The following is a 22520-nucleotide window of genomic DNA, read 5'->3' as shown; positions in this document are numbered from 1 at the left end:
TTGACATTGTCAAGGATTTCATTTTACTTGGTTCCACAATCAACACCCGTGGAAGCAGCAGTTAAGAAATCAGATGTCGTATTGCATTGGGCAAGTCTGCTGCAACAGACCTTCACAGTGTATAAGAGCAAAGATGTCACTTTGAAGACTAAGGTGCAGCTAACCCAAGCCATGATATTTTCAATCGCCTCACATGCATATGAAAGCTGGACAATGAGTAAGGAAGACTGAAGAACTGATGCATTTGAATTGTTGGCAAAGAATACTGAATGTACCAAGGAATGCTAGAAGAAGGAACAAATCTGTCATGGAAGAAGTACAGCCGGAATGCTACCTAGAAGCAAGAATGGCCTGAGGGACCATTCCCTGGAGAAGAACTATCACACTTGGTAAAGTAGAGGGTCAGCGAAAAAGAGAAGACCCTCAATGAGATGGACTGACACAGGACTGCAATGATGGGCTCAGCGATAGCAAGGATTGTGAGGATGGCAGAGGACTGGGCAGTGTTTTGTTCTGTTGCTAAGAGTTGGAAGTGACTCGACAGCACCTAACAGGATGAAACAACAAGCCACCTGGAGTTACTTGTTTTCTTTGGAGATGAAGTAAAACAGGATTTGTCTGATCTGTTTGGTCATCTAACCCTCCCTTATGCTGAACTTCTTTGATGAAGAGCTTCTAAGCCTGCAGAAGATATGAAGGTTAGTAGGGTGTGATATAAAAAGAGTGTGGAAAATAAAAGAAGTCTAGGTACCTGATGGGGAAGCAAACTTGCTCTTGTCAGAAAAAGTCAATGATTCCCACAACTCCATAGGATGTACATACAGGGCAAAGAGTTAAGAAAACTTACTCTAAAATCAGAAAAGGATAAAGGCATATGTTTTCCATTTTTGCTAAGATGGTTTCTCCTCCACTTAAAACACAGAAGATTAGAAAGATATTTCAATGTTGGCATCCTGTGGTAAGTTCACTTCCAATTTATTGTTGGCATTTCCAAGTGGTATTCAGTTACATGAAGATCCTCCTAGCTAATTACTGTGTTATTAGATTACAAAACTGAGTAACAGTAATAAAAAGACAGAAAAATACCTCTTCCCTGAAAACTGTCTGAAGGCTTTCCCAAACACGTTGTTAGTTGCTGTTGAGTTGGCTCTGACTTACACGATGCTGCCCGGTCCTCCGCCATCTTTGCAATCATTGCCATGCTTGAGTCCACCGTTACGGCCGCTATGTATTCTGAGGGCCCTCCCACCTGGGGGCTCATCTTTCAGCAGCACACTGGACGAGGTTCTGCTGGGAATTCACAGCTCCACTGGCTGATTTTCAGCAGCAGATCCCCAGGCCTTTCTTCCAGTCTGTGTTAGTCTGGAAGCTGCTGCCGTCAGTCCACCAAGGTGACCCTGCTGGTATCTGAGAAACCAGTGTCATAGCTCCCAGCATCACAGCAACATGCAAGCCACTGCCTTACAACAAATGGACAGACTCTGCAAACACAGAAACTATTTAAATGTTCTGTTACTTTCATTGTCTTGAAATGAGCTTTTATACACAATTTGATCTTAACCCTCTAGAGAATTCTTGCTCCCCCCGCCACCCCCACACAGGGATAAGCATAATGGCTGGATAGGCCCTGTGACTGACTTATGATAGGGCCCTGTGAGAATACACAGCAGCCGTAACGGTGGACTCAAGCATGGCAACGATTGCAAAGATGACGGAGGACCGGGCAGCATCCTGGGTTGATGTGGACATAATTACACTGGGTAAGGAGATCCAAGGTGAGAGAGGTAGGGACCCTGGACAGCTCAATCTGACCCCAAAGTCCAGGGCAGTAGGCAGCCATCAACCAGGTCTACTCATAAACAGAAAGGGAAGCGTTCAGGCGTTCTCGGTCGCTGTAAGGTTCCAATGGACGTAACTGCCAACACTGGCAACGAGGTGATGGCCATTATGCCAAAGTACAGGCGTTTCTGAGCCTAAGAAGCCCCGTTTCCCGTGGATGTTGCGGTAACACGAAGCTCCCATCTGAGCTCATTACTCTCCCAGCAAAACACTGAACGGCAGCAGGCCTGACACGCTCTTGGATGCCTGGCCACGCAGCACATAAATCTGGCTAATCCCTGCTGCAGAAGAATCTAGCGTGATTTTCATACAACACAGCATTAAACAAACCTCTTTTTTTATTTATCATAGAAGCAGTAAGAAAATATGGGGACAAGTTGGTGCCAAGCACCTCGTTCAGTGAGCTACTCTTAGCAAGGGGTCTGTAAATGTGAAATAGGAAGGATGTTGTTGGCAAGATTTTAAAAACAATTTTGTATTTATTGAAATTCAAAACAGACTAGCAAAGTCCTTCAAAATGAAGACCCAAAATCAGCGAGCCTGAGCATATTTCCTACAGTTGCTACAACTCGTCACCACAAACAGCGACTTCACACACGTGTTGTCTTACATTTCTGCATGTTAGTCACACAGGGGCGTCACTGGGCTAAGATCAGGGGTCACAGGGCTGTGTTCCCTTCTGGCGGCTCCAGGGGAGAGTCTCATCCTTGCCTGCTCCAGCTTCTTGAGGCTGCTTGGGTTCCTTGGCTCACAGTCCCCTGGGGGATTCCTGCATCTTTAAAGCCAACAGCTTGGCATCCTCTCTCTCTGTTCTTCTGTATTCCCACTTCCCTCTGCCTCTCTCCCTCTTCTGACTCCTCCTTCCACTTTTAAGGACCACTGTACTTATACTGGGCCCCCGTGGGCAATCCAGACATCCTCTCTATGTCAAGGTCAGCTGATGTTATCGTTACTGTTAGCTGAAGAACCACCTTAATTCCATCTGCAACCCTAAGTTCCCTGTGCCAGTAACATAATATATTCACAAACTTTGGGGATTAGGACAGAGACATCATTGGGTGGCCATTTATTCTGTCAGCCACAGTGAGAGTCCACATTAAATATACATGAAATCTACATTAATTACACCAGAGTTTAGTATTTTTGTGACAGTTCAATAATCATCATTGAGTTGCCTTAATTTACAGAAATTATCTTTTGTATTGATATAAAACACAGCGAGACTCAACAGTAACCAATAAAAAAAAAAAAGAATGTAAAGAGCTTTAAATCCAATTGTACATCACTACAAAGTAGTGGTTGTGTGTGTATGTATATATACATCAAACTATACATGTGTGCGTGTACGTATGTAGATGCATACACACACACACACACACACACACATTTTAAAGTTAAACAAGTAGTTCTGGAAAGTCAAGAGACCATGGAAATGCCTGGGAAGAGACATTCATGAAACAAGGCCACATTAATGCTGCTTCAAAATCAGCCAAAGAGGAGATTCTTAATGAAGAACATAATGGCTGGAGATAAACCCATTCTTTCTTTTCAGGTCAGTCGTGTTTCCCTGGTTTGTTTTCTTCTTCCTTTTTTTCCTGTTGTTAGGATCCACATTGAACCTCCTTGTGCTCTTAATGGCTGGCTGCCATGTGAAGTGACCAGAGAGCCCTTATGAACAAGTTCAAGCCACGAACCCACACACATCAGTGCACCTGCTTTGCAGGAAATCAATGAAAAAGAAAGAAAAGTTATCTGTGCACAGCCCTGTCCCCAAGTACCTATAATTCCAGAGCAAGGTGCTCGGGTCCCTTCAGTGGCTGCAACGCCAGCTCTGGATTTCAGAAACACTCTCCCCGCAAACACAACCACTGTCCCTGGCAAGAGCCAGGGCCCAGTCGGTCAGAATTGGAAGATGGGGATGAGATAGTGGTGGTCATTCTCGGTCAGCAGGGAGATCTCTGGCCACTCCCGGGGCGGCTGCTCTGGGTAGCAGACTTCAAAGTCCCTGGAGTTAAACTTGAACACTCTGAACACTTTTATCTTCACTTCAAGGGAGTATCCGAGTATAAACATATCAATCTGGGGACGAGATGAAAGGAAGGTCACAAATACACATTTTCAAATTCCTCCCCTCCCACCACAGCGGGTGAAAAGCGTTCTTCCACAGTTCATGAAACGATCTTCTTATTTATGACCCACACATCACAGTGAGTGGGCACAGGCAGGAACAAAGGCTCCTTACTAGAAGAAAGGGGACAAGCATAGCAACGTCTCTCTTGCAGCTTCGGAAAAAATGAAGACGTCAAAGGGAAAAGCTGTTTGAAAGAACATCTAATGACAAACAAAGGAATGCTAATGATACAAATGACACTGTTTTCCAACTAGCTTTGTATCACCTTAAATCTCTCTGCAGAAAAACACACCCGATCATTTTAATCACCTCCTAGGAAAGCCAAACAAAACCAAAAAGAAACCCTCATCCAAGGGGATAAAAGCATTTTCTGGATTGAAGAGATTCGAATAATTTCTATTTATCTGCGGTAACTGACCAAATGCTTTCTGTCTGTCATTCTCCAAATGGACTCTCTCCTAGTCAACAGCTACCTGTAAACGGTCACCCAGGCTCCCAGAGCCACAGCTCAGAGCGACACGTGGCCACCTGAACAGAGCAGTGCGGCTTCTCTTCACTGCAGGACCACTGATACCTATTGATGGACTGACACGATAGCCGCAAGGATGGACTCAAAAATACCAGCAATTGTGAAGGTGGTACAGGACCAGGCACTATTCTGTTCTGTTGTCCACAGGAACTGCCATAGGTGGGAGCCGACTGGACAGCAACACATAAACCGACCACCTCTGTGCAGCTGGCCTTATCATCAGTGCGCAGAGTGCCTGTGTTAGCAACACCGCCCTTAACCCAGCGCTCACTAGTCCTCAGCGCTGCTTACCTGCTCTAGGCCACACGTGTCGCCCACAGAATTCAGGTGATTCATCATGAAGCTCAAAGGATCGGAGGATGTCTCCCTGGAAAACAGCAGGCTGAAAAGCCTGGGAATGGCTTTTTTCGCCTTCATTTGTTCATAAACTTCAGTGACTTGATATAACATGATGAATTTTAAAGCTTCGTAAAGTCTGTATTCCAGGATCGCGTCAGAAAACAGCATATTGCACATACTTCCTCTCTTATGACAATCTTTCATCCCGCTAAATTCAGTCCACTAGAAATAGAGAGGCCGAGGTGAGATTCAGCAGGCGAAATGGCATATACTGACTGTCACGTCCTCACAGCGCACACCACAGGCCCAGAGGAGGATGGAGCTTCCGCCCTCCGCTTTGTACCTTCTGCCATGTTTGATTTTCTAAAACCATGAGTGTATATTACTTTTATAACAAAAAAAAAACCTGGCTTAAACAGAATTTTTAAAATGTACCACCTACTAGATATGACAATAAGCAAGTTAGTTTCCTAAAACTGCTGAAGGCAGCTACACAAAGGATGACCCAGCAGAGAACAGAACTAGCTAGCACCCTGTAACACCCACGGCGTGCAGCCTGAAGCAGTCGGCACGTACTGACTCACAGGTGTAACGTGTACTGAACCTCTCAGTGACTGTCGAGGTGATAACCAGCCAGCATCAGCTACCTCCAAGTCCACTCTGAGTCAGGTGACCCCGTGGGTGTCAGGGTAGAACTGTGCCCCACAGTGTCTTCAGGGGCTGACATTTCAGTAGATTCCCAGGCCTTTCTTCCCAGGCAACTCAGGGTCAACTGGGACTTGGTTAACTGCTCAGCATATTAACCATGTGAACCACCCAGGCCCTCTACAAGACAGCTACTATTCATATTTCAGTTTTACAGATAAGGAAACTCTGGCACAAGGCTGAGTATTTCCCAGGTAGCCCAGCTACAAGTGGTAGGCCCAGGATACACTCTAGAAGCCTGTGTTGGACTGAATTATGTTCCCGAAACATGTGCTGTTAGTCCTGACCTCCATGCCCATAGCTATAATCCAATTCAGAAGTAGGTTGTCTTTGTCATGTTCATGAGGCAGGACTAGTATGGAGGGTGTGTCTGAGTCAAGCTCTTTTGAGATATAAGAGAGATTAAGCAAGAGAGTAAAGCAGAGATGGGGAAGAGAGACCAAAGCCACCTGCAGATGCCCCGGAACAGAAGCTCACAGAGACGGGGCCTTCCTCCAGAGCCGACAAGGACCTCCCGGCGCCGGCACCCTGCTTTCAGACTGCTAGCCTCCTACACTGTGAGGGAATAACTCCTGCTTGGCAAAGCCACCCACTTGCGGCATTTCTGTTACAGCAGCACCAGAGAAGCAACACAAAGCCCAAATCTGTGCGTGGACCAGCAGGGGGGCTCTCAGTCAGATGACGACACTTGTGCTGTTCCGAGGCTAGTCCAGAGTGTGTTCCAAAAGGGTGTTTCTGAGCACCTTGCCCGGAACTCCCAGCATGTTGTTTGGCAGGTGACTGTTAAAGTTTCCAGGCCAGAAAAGCCCACACTGAGCCTAATTATGGGAACAATGCTGCTGTCCTTCCTTACTTGGCAGGACAAAGCCCAGCAAGGAAAGGCTGGTCTTCAGCCTGCATCCCTCCTCAACCAGCAGGAAGAGGCCGAATGTCAGAGGAAAGGGGCTACATGTGGGATGTCAATTGCATTCCTAGTCTCCTTCTTCCCCTAAGCACTCACCTGAGTTTTCAGTAATTCCACGCATTTACGTAATTTTCCAAATGCGTTTGGACCTGTGTATTTCTCAGGACCAAAGCTGTACTGCTGGATCCAATTGCAACCTTGCGAAAAGAGCAGTTTTTCAGGAATCTTGAAAAGGAAGCCGATGCCAACAAAGTTAGTACCCCACAAGTATTACACACAATTCTGACTTTGTCACAGAGCATCATCTTAACCCACAGGGCAATCCACATTAGGAAGACTACAGGAAAACTTAAGAGAAAGGTACACTTTTTTTTGTTGAATTACTTCATAATTTCACAAGTGATGGAAATCTAAATATAAGATTTTGCCTATAGAAACTATCTTTTTGGATATAACACTTCCCAAATTTTCTAGACATAACCCTTTACAAATTATTTTTAACCAAACACTGTTAGAGCATTCTAGGACATCATGTGGGTTTTAGACTCATGGACTCAGGGGTCCTAACCTAGTTCTGTCACCCACCAGCTGAGAGATATTTAACCTGCACGGGTTATCTAGCTCCTCAACTTCATCCTTAACTGTAAATTAAGGACAACTCTACCATTTTACAGGTCTTTTGTCAGGATAAATAAGATAATGGTCCATCATGGCCATCCAATACATTTTTCCACCTAAGAATCTTAACCCAGGGTCTCTGTTACATTTTTACATAACACAGGACACAAACTGAGTTGCTAGATCCAATTACAGCATTGCAAAATATATATACATATATACACACACACACACACACACATATATATATACACTATGTAAAAAAAGGCGCTCTGGTAGCATAGTGCCTAAAGCACTTGACTGCTAACCAGAAGGCTGGTGGTTCAAACCCACCAGCCACTCCTCAGAAGGAAAGTTGGGCAATTTACTTCCGTAGTGATACCGCCTCAGAAACCCAAGGAGGGGTTGTTATGAGTCAGGTCTGACTCAATGGCACATAACAACAACAACAATGTAAAAAAAAAAAAAAAACCTTAACAAAGCCACCACAGTATAACAAACTGAGAGACAACTGGTGGAGTGTATGTGTGTGTATATATATATATATGTATATATATGTACGTGTATATGTATGTATGTATGTATATGTATATGTATATATAGTGCATATAATATATATGTTGTTGTGTTGTTATGTGCCGTCGAGTCGGACCCGACTCATAGTGACCCCTCCTTGGGTTTCCGAGGCAGTATCAGTACGGAAGTAGACTGCCCCATCTTCCTTCCGAGGAGTAGCTGGTGGGGTTGATCCACCAGCCTTTTGGTTAGCAGTCAAGTGCCTTAGGCACTATGCTACCAGAGCATGTATATATACAGATATAAAATAGTATATACCATAATACATGTAGTATACATTATAGTATAAATATACTATATGACCCTTCCTTGGGTTTCCGAGGCAGTATCACTACAGAAGTAGATTGCCCAACCTTCCTTCTGAGAAGTGGCTGGTGGGTCGGAACCGACTATGAGTCGGGGCCGACTCGACGGCACATAACAACAACATAACAACAACCATAATACATAAAGTATACATTATAGTACAAATACACTATAATATATATAGTATGTACATTATAATATATACTATAAACTATGTTATATTCTTTATCCTTAGCAACTAGCACCACGACTAGCATACTGCACACATTTGACAAAATATTCGCTACATGAAACGGAACTAATGAAAATAGTTACAAATGAGAAATGTTAAGGTCATAGAACACATACAACTGTAAGATGCAGATACTTTCTATTTCCTAGCTCCTCCATCCTTAAATGTGCATTCTAGATTAGTATACCGTACTTCAAAATAAAAGTTCAGATTATGCATTAAGAACTTACTGTCTTTATACTGTTTAAGACAATGAAAACACAAGCTACAGATAGGGAAAAAGTATGTGCAAATCACATTGATAAAGCACTTGTATTCAGAATTTATAAAAACTCTCAAAACTCATCAATAAGAAAACCACCCAGTAAAAACTGGGTCTAGTATCAGATGGTAATATGGATAGCAAATAAGCATATAAAAAGACACTCAACACCGTCACTCATTAAACCAAAACCAAACTCACTGCCGTTGAGTTGAATCCGAGTCATAGCAACCCCTCCTTGGGTTTCTGAGGCAGTATCACCACGGAAGTAGACTGCCCAACCTTCCTTCCGAGGAGTGGCTGGGATTTGAACTGCCAGCCTTCTGGTTAGCAGTCACATGCCTTAGGCACTACGCCACCATTGTTGTTGTTGTTGTTATTTGCCATCGAGTCGGCCCCGACTCATAGCGACCCCTCCTTGGGTTTCCGAGGCAGTATCACTACGGAAGTAGGATTGCCCAACCTTCCTTCCGAGGAGTGGCCACCATTAGGGAAATGCAAATTAAAACCACAATGATACTGATGCACACTATTAAAACGACTTTAAAAAAACCCCGACAATACCAAATGCTGATAAGGATGCAGAGCAACGGGAACTTTCATCCACTACTGGTGGGAATGGAAAATGGTAGAGCCACTTTGGAAAACAGTTTGGCCATTTCTTATAAAGTTAAACATACACTTCTTATATGACCCAGAAATTCTACTCATAGGCATTTGCCCAAAAGAGATGTAACCTTATGTTCACAAACTCCTGTTCATGAGTGGAGCAGCCAGAGTGGAAATAAAGAGCATGCTGATACAATGTGAAGAACGCAGCCATCACCGAACGATGTGTGCAGAAACTGTTGAACGGCAGCCTGCTTTGCTGCATTCACTTCCCCCAAAAAGACAATAAAACACAATTTTAAAAATCCTGTTTGTGAATATTGATAACAGTTTTATTCACAACAGCCAAAATGAGAACAATCCAGTTATCCTTCCACTGGTGAATGGACAAACAAACTGTGTATATTCATATAAAGAATACCACTCAGTAATAAAAAGGAATAAGCTACAAATTCATGGAACCGCATGGATGAATTACAAATGTATTAAGCTAAGTGAAAGGCTTCACTTAAAAAGCTGCATATTGTATGATACCATTTACATGACATTCTTACAAAGGGAAAACTACAGGTACAGAAAACACACCAATGGTTGCTGGGGGTTGGAGAAACGCTGACTACAAGGGATAGAGGGAATCAGTGAAAGGGTGGCTACATAATTCCACATGTCAGTCAAAGTTCATGTATTTCATGTGAAAAAGTGAATTTTACCATCACCTTACTTATGAAGGATGGATACCTTTCCCAAGAAAAGATGGGGTCACTGAAAACAAAACCAAAATGGAATATGGCTGTCTTTCTGAGATGGCTTATCCGCAAACTTAGATGAGAGAGGACTGGTTCAGTGACCTCCCAACGTCCCTTCAACCTCACCACCCTGAGGACGTCCAACCTCGATTTGCCTGAGGAAAGCAGCCCATAATCAACCTGTCCTGGAAACACAAGAATGCTCCTTACGAATGAGGATGGCAGGCCTTCAGCTCCTATACTCTGGACATGTTCTCAGAAGGGACAAGGCGTTGGTAAAGTAGAGGCCAGCGGAAGTGGGCAGACCTTACATGGGAAGGACTGACCGAGTGGCTGCCACACTGGGCTCAAACGCGGCAATGACTGTGAGGATGGTGCAGGACCAGGCAGTGTTTTGTTCTGTCGTACGTGGGCTCACTATGAATCGGAACCAACCCAACGGCACTTGACAACAACCAGAGCAGAGCTCCTGGGTGCAGTCCTCATCTACAGGGCAGGGCAGGGCAGGTGGGAAGGCATACCTTGATGATGTCTTTTTCTTTCATCCAGGATGGAAAAGAGAGGCCCTGGCTGAATATCTGAAATAACACCGATCTTAGTGCATCATAGTTATCTCTTCTCACTTGACGAACACATTTAATATGATGTCGCCAAAACAGCTCCTCATAAGCCTGTTAGCATAAAAAGAAATAGATTGGTTTTCTAATTCCATGGGCCAGAAGAATAACCAGGATTTGCTGTATTTTCAGCGAGGTGTTACTTCCAACTAAGCTGGACAACAGAAGCAAAGATAATGATAAACTCTGACTTACGACCATGCGTGATTTTAAAGTGGCTTTCAGGTGAATCTAGTCCACATCACACTGTTTTAGACAAGAAATGCCTAGAAGCCCAGGGCCGTGGAGTATCATTTTGAGGAGCTCACGGGTCCAATGTGACCACAGTGAAAAATATCAGACACTTACTCTTAAGACCATGCTAAGGAGGCACTTTAAATGTACCTTTTGTGTTGCAAGGGACAGAGTTGGGCAGTGCTGCTGGGAATGTTTACGAAGATGCTCTGACAGAGAATTCGAAAAACCTTCACAGTATTTCACACTGAGGTGCCTGATCCTTCCAGGGCAGAAGCGTCCACTGGGTACACAGCAGCATAACAAGCCCCTCCCACAGAGGATGGGAAGAGCTAGAATGCTCTAGTCTCTCAAATTAGGTGCTCTGGTGGCATAGTGCCTAAGACACTTGACTGCTAACCAGAAGGCTGGCAGTTCAAACCCACCAGCCACTCCTCGGCAGGAAGATGGGGCAATCTACTTCCGTAGTGATACTGCCTCAGAAACCCAAGGAGGGGTCACTATGAGTCGGGGCTGACTCGACAGCACATAACAACAACAGTCTCTCAAACTACAGCCCTGCTTCACCCAGTCCTCCAGGGAGCAAGCCGTGGGTGGCCAGCCCAAAGCCAAAGTCTAACTTTGGCTTCTGAATTACAGCCATGTGGTTGCTTGTATTATAGCTGGTATTACTGGTTGATCTTTGGATTTAGTAAACCAGAAGGAACATCTGTTTCTTTCCTGACTTCTACGGAAAAATTCTGTTCTTCCACAGTTTTTATAAACAGACACACCTTCTTCATCAGCTTGGCAGAGGGCGTCTCTCCTTTCCATTCTCTTGCACAATAACTGAGTAAATCAACTTCTGCCTCCACACTGAGGTTCTCTGGACCAAACGGAAAAATCAAAGGCAGTTAATTTTCCCTTTCCTCTCCCTTCTTGAGCTCTCTCCATGTCTTAAATATAAGGAAACACACACACACGAGAATATTTACTTTTGAACTTTCTCTGCAGATATCCAATCCACCTGAAAGATAAAAGGAACAATAGTATTAACATTCTACTTGGAATGGCAAGGGCATTTCTGAAATCTAAAGATGATACGATAACCTACCATTTCAGTCGATGTGCTGAGTATAAATATAGCCTTCTGAAGTGGCAGAGGGTGGCCAGCAGGAATGAGGCTGCCAACATCATGGAGCCCTTGACCATCCGCCACACAGTGTCAAAGGCTTGGCTTGTGCCTAGTGTCCAGGAAGGAACTTTGTCGTTTCCTATAAAAAAAATTTTTTTAATTCACTTTACAACTATGCAACAGTCTGCTTTAAGAAAAAACAGATACATTAGAAGATTTTACCTACCAAATGTCTATCGCTGATTTACATAAACATTTTTTAAAATTTTAAAAAATTCAATCTGAAAAAAGAACCTTCCAGTTCCATAATCAGAGTGTCATACAGGAGAATATCTTTGTTCCCCAAAATTAAAGAGGAACACTGTGGTTGTGGTTGCTGTTCATCGCTGCTATCAAGCTGGGCCCCGAGTCACGCAACCCTGTAATACTCAACAGAATGCCATGCTGCGGGCTCTGGACCACCCCCACTGTTGCTCAATATTGCTCAGACCGTTGTGACCCACAGGGTTTCCGCTGGCTGATTCTGTGGAAGCATATTGCCAGACCTTTCTTGCTAGTCTCTCAGTCTGGAAACAACAACAAAAGTATTTGTATGTGTAATAATTTTCAAAGTTGGAAAATTATTCTGAATTAGTAAATATCTGAATTACTATATTTTCACATGTACACACACGCACACATATATATAACACATAGAAAACTAACACATTGAAGGGCTTGTCTGGTTTGCAAAAAACAACATGCTCATTAAAATAAAGTACAGATAGAAAATACTATATAGTTTTACATTTTTAAAATAAAGAAAAATGAAAGGGGGTCACCATGAGTGAGTTGGAATCGACTGGATGACAACTGACAATACAACATAGAGATCAGAGTTGAGCAGTTGGTAAGAAAGGAGGAGAGAAAAGGAAATCTCGGTTGAGCTAGCATTGGGCTGCTGTTTAGGGGAACGAAGAGTGTGGTAATGGATGTTGTGATTGCACAACATGACTGATCATTAATTATAAAGTTAAACATACACTTATTATATGACCCAGCAATTCTACTCATAGGCATTTGCCCAAAAGAGATGGAACCTTATGTTCACAAACTCCTGTTCATGAGTAGAGCAGCCAGAGTGGAAATAAAGAGCATGCTGACACAATGTGAAGAACGCAGCCATCACCCAACGATGTGTGCAGAAATTGTTGAACGGCAGCCTGCTTTGCTGCATTCACTTCCCCCAAAAAGACAATAAAACACAATTTTAAAAATCTTTTTGATCATCACAGCAACATGCAGGCCTCCACGGGTACATAAAGGAATCGAACCTGGGTCTCCCATGTGGAAGGGGATTAGTTTCCCACCCATGGCCCCTAAAGAGCATGGGCTTCAGAATCAATCAGAGCTGAGCTTGAAACCTGCCTCCACCACTTATCGAGCTGTGTGACTGGGGACACCCTAACTTCTCCAGTCTTGGATTTCCATGGCTGTGGAATGGGGATAAGAATACTGGCCTCGCTGGAGAAAGACTGAATGAAATTTTTCAAGCCCCAGCACAGGGCCCATCACATAGCTGGTTCTTGACGAACAGTCACTGAGCCCGGGAATGATTATGGAGGTCCTGTTCAGTACCGTGTGCTCAGGAGGTCACCCATACCCAGAAGGTCATCCATACCAGGTGGCCCCCAGCGATCCCTTCACCACCACTTCTGCCTGATGTTTCTGAATCATGACAGGCCTTAGCATACGGCGTCACTTTAACAACACAGAACAAGTGACTCAACCAGCAGGCACACAGGTGTCATTTCCAGAAAGTAGACCATTTACAAGGAAAGAAGAGTTGTGAGACGGAGTTAGGGATGCTTCTTATGACAGACACTCTCATTCCTGATTTGACAAATGAGAGAAAATTAACAGGCCTAGAACTTGTTTCAGGATGCTCAGTCGGTTCCTAACTGTATGGTGTCTGAGCATGTAAAATGGTAAAGTATACACAAATGAGGAAGAGAGCTTCTGAACGATGGCCAAACCTCCCGACGTCCAGTGCGAAATCATTTCCTCCACAGTGCATGACTCAGGAAAACTCCTGTCACCGACTACAGTAAAACCTCATCAGTGTGGAATCTACAGTTTTAGCATGGTTCACTACACTTTCACTAAAGAAAGAATTTACCAGAAAAGAAATTGTTTGCAGAGAAAATATCTGTAACTACTTAAACAAACATTTTCAAAACCAAGGACTTACCTATGTCAAATAGTTCATTACCTATTCCAACCATTATGTATTTATTCCTCCTAGAGACACTGGGCGTTGAGAACGGCTTGAACGGTGAAGCCATGACTGATGGCCAGAAGGCTGGTGGTATGAACCTACTCAGAGACTTCTTGAAACACAGGCCTGGCGCTCTGCTCCTGAAAGGTCGCAGCCCTGAAGACTCTATGGAGCAGTGTCACTTTGCACACGTGGCGTTGCCACGAGTCATAAACGGCTCACCAGCAACTCACAATAAAAAACTTCTAAAAACCAAAACCAAACTCACTGCCGTGGAGTCAACCTGGCTCACAGAGACCCCTCCTTGGGTTTCCGAGGTGGTATCACTACAGAAGTAGACTGCTCAACCTTCCTCCCAAGTAGTGGCTGGGGGGTTTGAACCGCCAGCCTTCTAGTTAGCAGTCAAATGCCTTAGACACTAAGTCACCAGAGCTCCCTAAGAAACTTAGTGGATCTTTTAATGAATTTTTTAAAAATGTAAAACTATATAGTATTTTCTATCTGTACTTTAATGAGCATGTTATGTTTTTTGCAAACCAGACAAGCCCTTCAATGTGTTAGTTTCCTATGTGTTATATATATGTGTGTGTATGTGTACATGTGAAAATATAGTAATTCAGATATTTACTAATTCAGAATAATTTTCCAACTTTGAAAATTATTACACATTCAAATACTTTTGTTGTTGTTATGTGCCATCAAGTTGGAACCAACTCCTAGCGACCCCTCCTTGGGTTTCCGAGGCAGTATCACTATGGAAGTAGATTGCCCAACCTGCCTTCCGAGGAGTGGCTGGTGGATTTGAACCGCCAGCCTTCTGGTTAGCAGTCAAGTGCCTTAGGAACTATGCTACCAGAGCTCCTACAAATACTTTTAGTGAATGCTTATAGTCAGAGGAGAACTAGAGTTCTGTCTATGTGTTACATAATTTATTATGACCACAAACATTTTCTACAAAAATGGAGTATCACACATGATTTTACAGGTTTTCTTCTCTAAATGAAGCCTGGGTCTTCTTTTCCTATCAGTGGTTTCATACAGATCTACATTATTTTTATTAAAGAATGCGAAGTATTTCAGTACAAAGCTGTTGTTGTTATTGTTAGTTGCTGTCGGGTCAACTGCGACTCACAGCGACCCCATGTGTGCAGAGTAGAACAGCTCCATGGGGTTTTCAAGCTGGGTCCTTGCCGAAGCAGGTCTCCAGGCCTGTCTTCCAAGGCACCTCTGGGTGGGACCACCAACCTTACAACTGGCAATCAAGCACTTAACCAGCTGCACTACCCAGGGACTAGCAAATGTTACACCATCATACATGTAGTTATTGCTTTATTGGTAAGCATTTGTATTATTTCCTATTTCTCACTTTTATAAACAATGCTGCAATGAAAAAACATTCCTTTCCCCCAGTCCTTGTGGATTCATGGTAGGTTCTGTAGGATCATTTCAAGCAGAGGAAATTCTGGGTCAAAGGCTGTGCACATTTTTAGATTTGACAGACATTCCAGGTCTGCCAAGGAACATTCCTGCCATGAACAGGAGAGCGCCTTCCTCCCTAAGTCCCAGTATCGGTCATCGCTGTTTTTAAGCTTAGTCTAACATGTGAGAGGTGGCTTCTCATCTAAGCTGCATTTCTGTCAAAATAACTAAGCTTGAGGTCATCCCCTCTGGACGAGCCCTTCATTTCTCCTTCCGTGAAGAGTCTTCTTGGAGCATCATTCACTTCTGAGGGACGTGCTTCATTTTTGCATAGACCTGCAGGGCTGGTGGCCACTGAGACAGGGGACTGTCTGAAGCCCACCCACTGTGAGCCATGGCCTCTCGTATCTGCTACAGACCACTGGCCACACTTGCTTGACTCAAGCCTGGCCATCTGGGCCCCCTCTCCTGACAAGGGCCCAGGGCCTCCACAGGGACAGTCTGCTCTGAACACCCACTGCAGATGACAGCTCTCCTCACTCTTACACACACACACACACACACACACTTCCGAGCCTACTGCCCTGATCCTCAAAATTAAACCTCGCCTGCAACCCAATGAAAGAAACAAACAGTGACCTGACAACGCCATCAGCTGGCTCCATCTCTACTTCCTGGCTTGCCATCCTGGTCCCCCTTTACCTAAGGCTCTCATGGTTTTCGGTCGAGTGACTCAAGTCAAGAAGGGTCAGGGAGCCTAGTCATGGGGGTACCTGGGAGCGGTTGGAGGAGGCTGGTGCAGGCCAATGGCTCACCCTACTGAATGCAGCCATGGCCACAGGGCCACAGAGGCCTGAGACCCCTTCCTGTTAAGTACTCTCACTGCCCTGCAGAGACAGTTCCCAGCGGTTCACAGATAAAGTGTTCTAGAAGTAGGGCTTTGAAGTCAAAAGAGGAAGAACATTTAGCAGAAAAACGTGTGGCTTTATTGATCATGAACATAGCTACAGTTCACGGGTTTCTCAGAGCCTGTGCTGAGCACTTGACAGGAGGGACCTCATTTACTCCTGTGAACGACTCCATGCAGTACAGACAGCTGGGTGGGTCCCAGGCCTGGAGCTCGACAGCCAGGTTCCTACCCTGGCTGGGATTCGGGGCATGGTACCTCCCAGAGCTTTGGCTTCTTCCAAACAGTACACAGTACACCTGGCACAGTGCTCAATGCACATCAGCTCTGACATCACGCCCATATGACAACACAGGGCGAGGAACGCTGTTGGGAGGGTGAGACGGAATGGGGGGTTCTGAGCACAATGACTGCACACCGTAAGGACCCAATAAAAGTGAATTATTATTTTTAGTGCTATTACTTTCATCACCTTTATTTATTTTTTTCATTGTTGTAAAAATATGGGTAACACAACATTTGCCAATTGACCATTTTTCACTTATCAATGTAATGAAACCAATGATCAGTCATGTTGTGCAATCACAACATCCATTACCACACTCTTCGTTCCCCTAAACAGGAGCCCAATGCTAGCTCAACTGAGATTTCCTTTTCTCTCCTCCTTTCTTACCAACTGCTCAACTCTGATCTCTATGTTGTATTGTCAGTTGTCATCCAGTCGATTCCAACTCACTCATGGTGACCCCCTTTCATTTCTCTTTATAATGTAATATTCTACTGGATGCACATACCACATTTTGTGCAGAGCAGAACTGCTCCAGAGTCCCCAAGGCTAGGACCTTTTTTTTTTTAAAAAAAAAAAAAAATTTATTGTGATTTGGGTGAAAGTTTACAGAGCAGATTCATTTTCCATACAGCAATTCATATACATTTTGACTCATGACATTGACTACGATTCTCCACAATGTAACAGCTCTCTTCCCACTTCCTCCCCATAGTTACCTCTTCCCTGTGTCCTTTCCTCCCATGTACTCCTATCCACTGAGCTGTCTCCCTGTGTAAACACTGTCCTTGTTTTCCCATGACTGGTCACTCCAAAGAGTGTATCTACCTGATGTAAATATTCACCTCATACGCCTGTCTATTATTTGGCTGGAAGCCACAGGAGCAAGTTCAATTCTAGACCTAAAGGATAGCAAGGGGCAATAGTCTCAGGGGTTTCACCAGGCTCTATCAGACCAGAAAACCTGGTCTTTTCCTTATGATTTAGAGTTTTGTTCCACATTGTTCTCCCACTCTACCCAAGATCTCCTCAATGGATTCCCCTCCAAGTAGTTGACAGTGGTAGCCAGGCACCATCTAGTTCTTCTGGTCTCATGATCATATAGGCTGAGGATCACATAGTCTACCAGTCCCTTGGACTAATTATTTCCATGGGTCTTTGGTTTTCTTCATTCTTCTTTGCTCCAGACGAGGAGAGACCCATCATTGTGTCTAGATGGCTGCTTGCAAGCTTGTAAGATCCCGGTCGCTACTCACCCAAGTAGGATGTGGAACTATGCTTTTTGTGTAGTATGTTATGCCAAATGATGATGTTCCCTGCGACCAGGGTCCCAAGCCCACAGGTCCAACGATTTACTCCCTCCAGGTAGTTGGCTGTGGCCAAGAAGTTACCACAACCTTGTCCCTTATCAGCTCTACTATATACCTGGACATTCTTATAGTACATACAAATACAGTTGTAGAAATATCATCTGCCAACCCTATACATAGTCATAGGCACACTCTCCCCTGCATTGACATACCTGATGGTTCAGCCTGTCCACCCATCTACCCACAAGGCTGGGACTTTTATAAGCAAATGGCCAGGCCCGTTTTCTGAGGCACTCCTGGGTGGGTTCAAACTGCCAACCTTTCAGTTAGTAGCCAGGTGCTTACCTGTTGGTACCACCCAGGGACTCCTCATATTTGACTATTCTAAGTATTTAATATCAGCAAAATCAAGTAATATTTCTCTTTTATGACTGACTTATTTCACTCAGTATAATATTCTACTGGATGCACATACCACATTTTGTTTATCATTCATCTGCTGATGGGCATTTGGGTTGTTTCCACCTTTTATCACCTTTATTTAGCAGATGGGAAAACTGAAGGAGAAAAAGATGAAACAACTGTCCACTGAGACTCAGCCAGTAAGCAGTAGGGTTAGCGTTCAACAAGGGCAATGTGATGGCAGCTGCAGGCCTGGACCTTCCACTCTCCTGTCTCTGAATGATGAACCAAGTCACCCTGTAAATCCACCTTGCTACAGCCAGTGGAATGAAGACTCTTTAAAAACAGAATTTATATAGATCTTCTCCTGCATGTGTCAATTACAACTCAAAAACAACAGACAGAGAAGGAATCACCATCATGAGGCACCTAGCAAAACGGTGCCATGATCACAACTCTGATGATCTTGTGAGTCAAATCTCATTTCCCCCCAAAACAGCTGAATGAAGATAAAATTTTCAGCATCAGACTGGTCACAGGGGTCCCCCTTCTGTTAGCCACCAAAGAAAATTCTGCAACCACCAGCCCAACTCCCCTCTCCGTGCCCGAGAGGCGCCCTGCTCGACAGAGTTCAGGCCCCTGGTGACACAGACTTAGTGAAACAGGAGGAGGAGGCAGGTTCCACCCCAGATCCAGTCCCTCTACATCATGAAAAGAGGAGAGGAAGGAAGGGCAAGAAACAAAGGGGCTGTGGGCACGGAAGTTTTAGGCAACGAAAAGCCTTTAGGAAGTAGGGGGTCGCAAGAAGCAGCAGTAAGGGAACAGGAAGAGTGTTGCCACGAATTGTAGACTTGATCCTCTTCAAAGTCTGTCAAGAAACACAAAGAATGAAATTTCTTTTTAATTCTTTTGGACTGAGCCACGTGGGTCATGGCTGAAATAAGGCTATAAATATGAAGCACCATGTATTTCTTGGAAAACTTGTTTTTCTACTGTAATGGGCCTGAAACACCCTCCAATCATCAGCATTTAAGCATGCTGAGACCCTGATTTATACTAGTTATGGAATAAGTAATACTTAACTAATTTAGATACAGTTGAGTAACCATACTAGAATCTCCTATGAGCAACATGGTGCATGTCTCAAATTAAATGAGACCTAAGACTTAAACTATAAATAACAGTTGAGACCACTGACTAGAAGTGGAGATAAAAATGCTACAATTTTTTTTGCGGTAAAATTCTACTTAGAATTTTTTTTTCCATTCCCTAAAATGTACCAAAGCTGAATAATTCAAACAGGAAACCAAGAAGAAAAAGGAGAGAAAAAAAAAAACATGAAAACAAAACTAAAAGACACTTAAGAGCCGGAAACCATGTGACTATGGAGGCTGCAGTGCTAAACACTGAGAACCTTTAGGTCCTGGGTCCAGAAAGTTACAGTTCTCTGTGACCTCACCCATGTCTGGCCCTCCTCTGAAACTTCAGTGGTGGCCAGGACAGCTAATTCTTCACTGTTCCCACTTCCCCATGGTCCCACTACACACTCTTCCAGCTTGTCTATTTCCTCTCCCAATCTTAGTCACCACAGAGCATCAGTGGGAGATGTTCTCTACACATGTCTACACTGTCAGCTGTCTCCAGTCCACAGACTTCTCCTCAAGCCAGGGTGGGTTATCAAGTGCTACTAAGTGGGCCAACGGGGAGAGTCCAGCCAGAGCTAAGAGAGTGCAAATAGCAACTTAATTTAGATGTCTGAAATAGCAGAGGGAGGAATAAATATACCAAGTAGTATGACTACCTTGTTAAAAAATTTTAATGCAATAAATACAACAGAAGATTTATCTACATTGATGTCATATAAGGTTCTTTAAAAGGAGATGGAAGTGAGATAAGAAGAACTAGATGGTGCCTAGCTACCACTGTCAACCACTTGGAGGTAGATCGGTGCAAGAGATCCTGGGAGATCAGTGTGAAACAAAACTCAAAATCCTAAAACAAGAACCAGGTTTGCTGGTCTGATAGAGCCTGGTGAGACCCCTGAGACTATGGCCCCTGGCTGCCCTTCAAAGTCTGGAACTGAACTCACTCCTGTGGCTTCCACCCAAACAATACGCAGGCATATGGGATGAACATTTACATCAGGTAGATACACTCCTTGGAGTGATCAGTCATGGGAGAACAGAAGGGCAGTCTTTGCACAGAGAGACAGCTCAGGGGCGGGAGTGCATGGGAGGGAAGGACACAGGGATCAGGTAACTACAGGGAGGGAATGGGAAGAAAGCTGTTACACTGGGGGGAATTGCAGTCAATGTCATGAGACAAAATGTGTATGAACTACCATATGGAAAACAAATTTGTTGCCCTGTAAACTTTTACCTAAATCACAATAAAATTTTTTTTAAAAAAAGGAGATAGGAGAAAGAATGGTGAAGAGAGACTGACAGACTACAGAACAAGTGGAGAGATGAGAAAGCAGTCAGCAGTTCCCACACTTTACAGACCTGTGTCCGGGGAGACAGCTGCCTTTGAGAAAGTGAAGCTGGCGATCCATCTGCTAGTTCCTGTCAAGGGTGATAAGTGCCACATGGAGAAGTGAGCCAAAAAGTAAGTGGTCTGGGGGCCAGGGAAGGGCCTGGACAGACCTTTCTCCCTCCTGTTCTCTCCTCCATGCCCCTCACTCCTTGGTTACGGTTCTTTTTCTACCAGGGGCTAGGCGCCAGTCAAGTGAGGGGGCACACTCCCTGTCCTCAGGGAGCTCAAGGTCTGGAGGCGAAGGCTGGGCTTCTCCAGGCAAACATCCCCAGACAGCGCTAGCCAGGGTGAGCCCATTCTGGTCTCAGGACACAGCCAGGACCAGCTGCTAAGCACACGCAGAACAGTGGAAGGCCCTTAAGTGTGACTTCTGGGTGGCAGGCAGACCCCTTACCCAGCGGGTCGCCCCTCTCAGAGGGTTGTCATTTCTCTTCAGGCCTCAGTGAGGCTCCAAGGCAAGGGTGGACCCAGCAGTGTGGGAATCACCTGTTTCATTCTGAGAAATTTCAAGGCTCCAGAAATAAAGCAAAATACTGTACATTGGTCCAGTCAAATAAATAAAGCACTATACAAACAGAAAGATAAGCATACAGAACAAATTCCATTAGGTCATCCAGGTTGTTAAATAACTGTGAGACTACTAGGGAGCTCTGGTGGCATAGTGCCTAAGGCATATGAGTGCTAATCAGAAGCCTGGAGGTTCAAACCCACGAGCCACTCCTCCAAGGACGACTACGCAATCTACTTCTGTAGTGATACCACCTCAGAAACCCAAGGACGGGTCGCTATGAGTCTGAAACAACTTGACGGCAGTGAGTTTGTTTTGTTTCATTTGAGAGATTTAACAACAGTCCCTAGTGGTGTGAAAGAGTAGGTTTAAATTGTCTTGGTTCTCTCAAAATCATAGATCATTTGGTTGTTATTCATATCAGATATGGGGGAAATTATATTATACTTCTTTTTGTTGCACCTCAACATAAAGAAAACAAAAATCCAATAAGCAACATCATGATAAAAGGAGAAAAGATTGAAGTTGTCAGGGATTTCATTTTACTTGTATCCATTATCAACGTCCATGGAAGCGGCAGTCAAAAATCAAATGATGTATTGCACTGGGAAAATCTGCTGCAGAAGGCCTGTTTCAAGTGTTGAGGAGCAAAGATGTCACTCTGAAGACTAAGGTGTGCCTGACCCAATTATGGTATTTCCAATAGCCTCATACGCATGTGAGAGCCGGACAATACATAAGCAAGACTGCAGAAGAACCGATGCATCTGAGTTGTGGTGCTGTCTAAGAACACAGAATACACCGCAGGCTGCAGAAAAATGAACAAATCTGTCTTGGAGGAAGTGCACCCAGAAAGCTTCTTAGAAGCGAGAATGACCAGACTTGGTCTTTCGTGCTGTGGTCGTATTATCAGAAGGGACCAGTTCCCAGAGAAAGATATCATGCTTGAGGGTCAGGGAAAGAGGGGCAGACCCTCAGTAAGACGTACTGACACATGGGCTGCAAAGGTGGGCTCAAGCACAGCAACAAGTGTGAGGACGGCAAAGGACCACACGGTGTTTTGTTCTGTTGTACACAGAGCCATGATGAGTTGGAAGCAACTAGACGCCACCTAACAACACAACATGCGGGAAAT

The 22520-nt window shown here is 44.3% G+C and overlaps 1 protein-coding gene across 1 annotated transcript; it reads right to left on the bottom strand.

The window, feature by feature from the left end:
- Positions 1-3738: 3738 nt before the first annotated feature.
- Positions 3739-16678, bottom strand: OTULINL (OTU deubiquitinase with linear linkage specificity like). Its single transcript, XM_007954201.2, has 8 exons — positions 16603-16678; positions 11741-11900; positions 11622-11653; positions 11421-11512; positions 10318-10467; positions 6544-6672; positions 4791-5060; positions 3739-3918 (listed from the first exon to the last, which is right to left on the bottom strand). The coding sequence occupies exons 1-8, from the start codon at positions 16676-16678 to the stop codon at positions 3739-3741; spliced, it is 1089 nt and encodes a 362-aa protein (XP_007952392.2).
- Positions 16679-22520: the final 5842 nt, after the last annotated feature.

Source organism: Orycteropus afer, unplaced genomic scaffold, assembly GCF_000298275.1.
Source record: "Orycteropus afer afer isolate SDZICR_OR568_19922 unplaced genomic scaffold, OryAfe1.0 scaffold00442, whole genome shotgun sequence".
Classification (NCBI taxonomy): domain Eukaryota; kingdom Metazoa; phylum Chordata; class Mammalia; order Tubulidentata; family Orycteropodidae; genus Orycteropus; species Orycteropus afer.
Note: the sequence above shows the minus strand (reverse complement) of the source record. Positions and strands in the feature narration are given on the sequence as shown.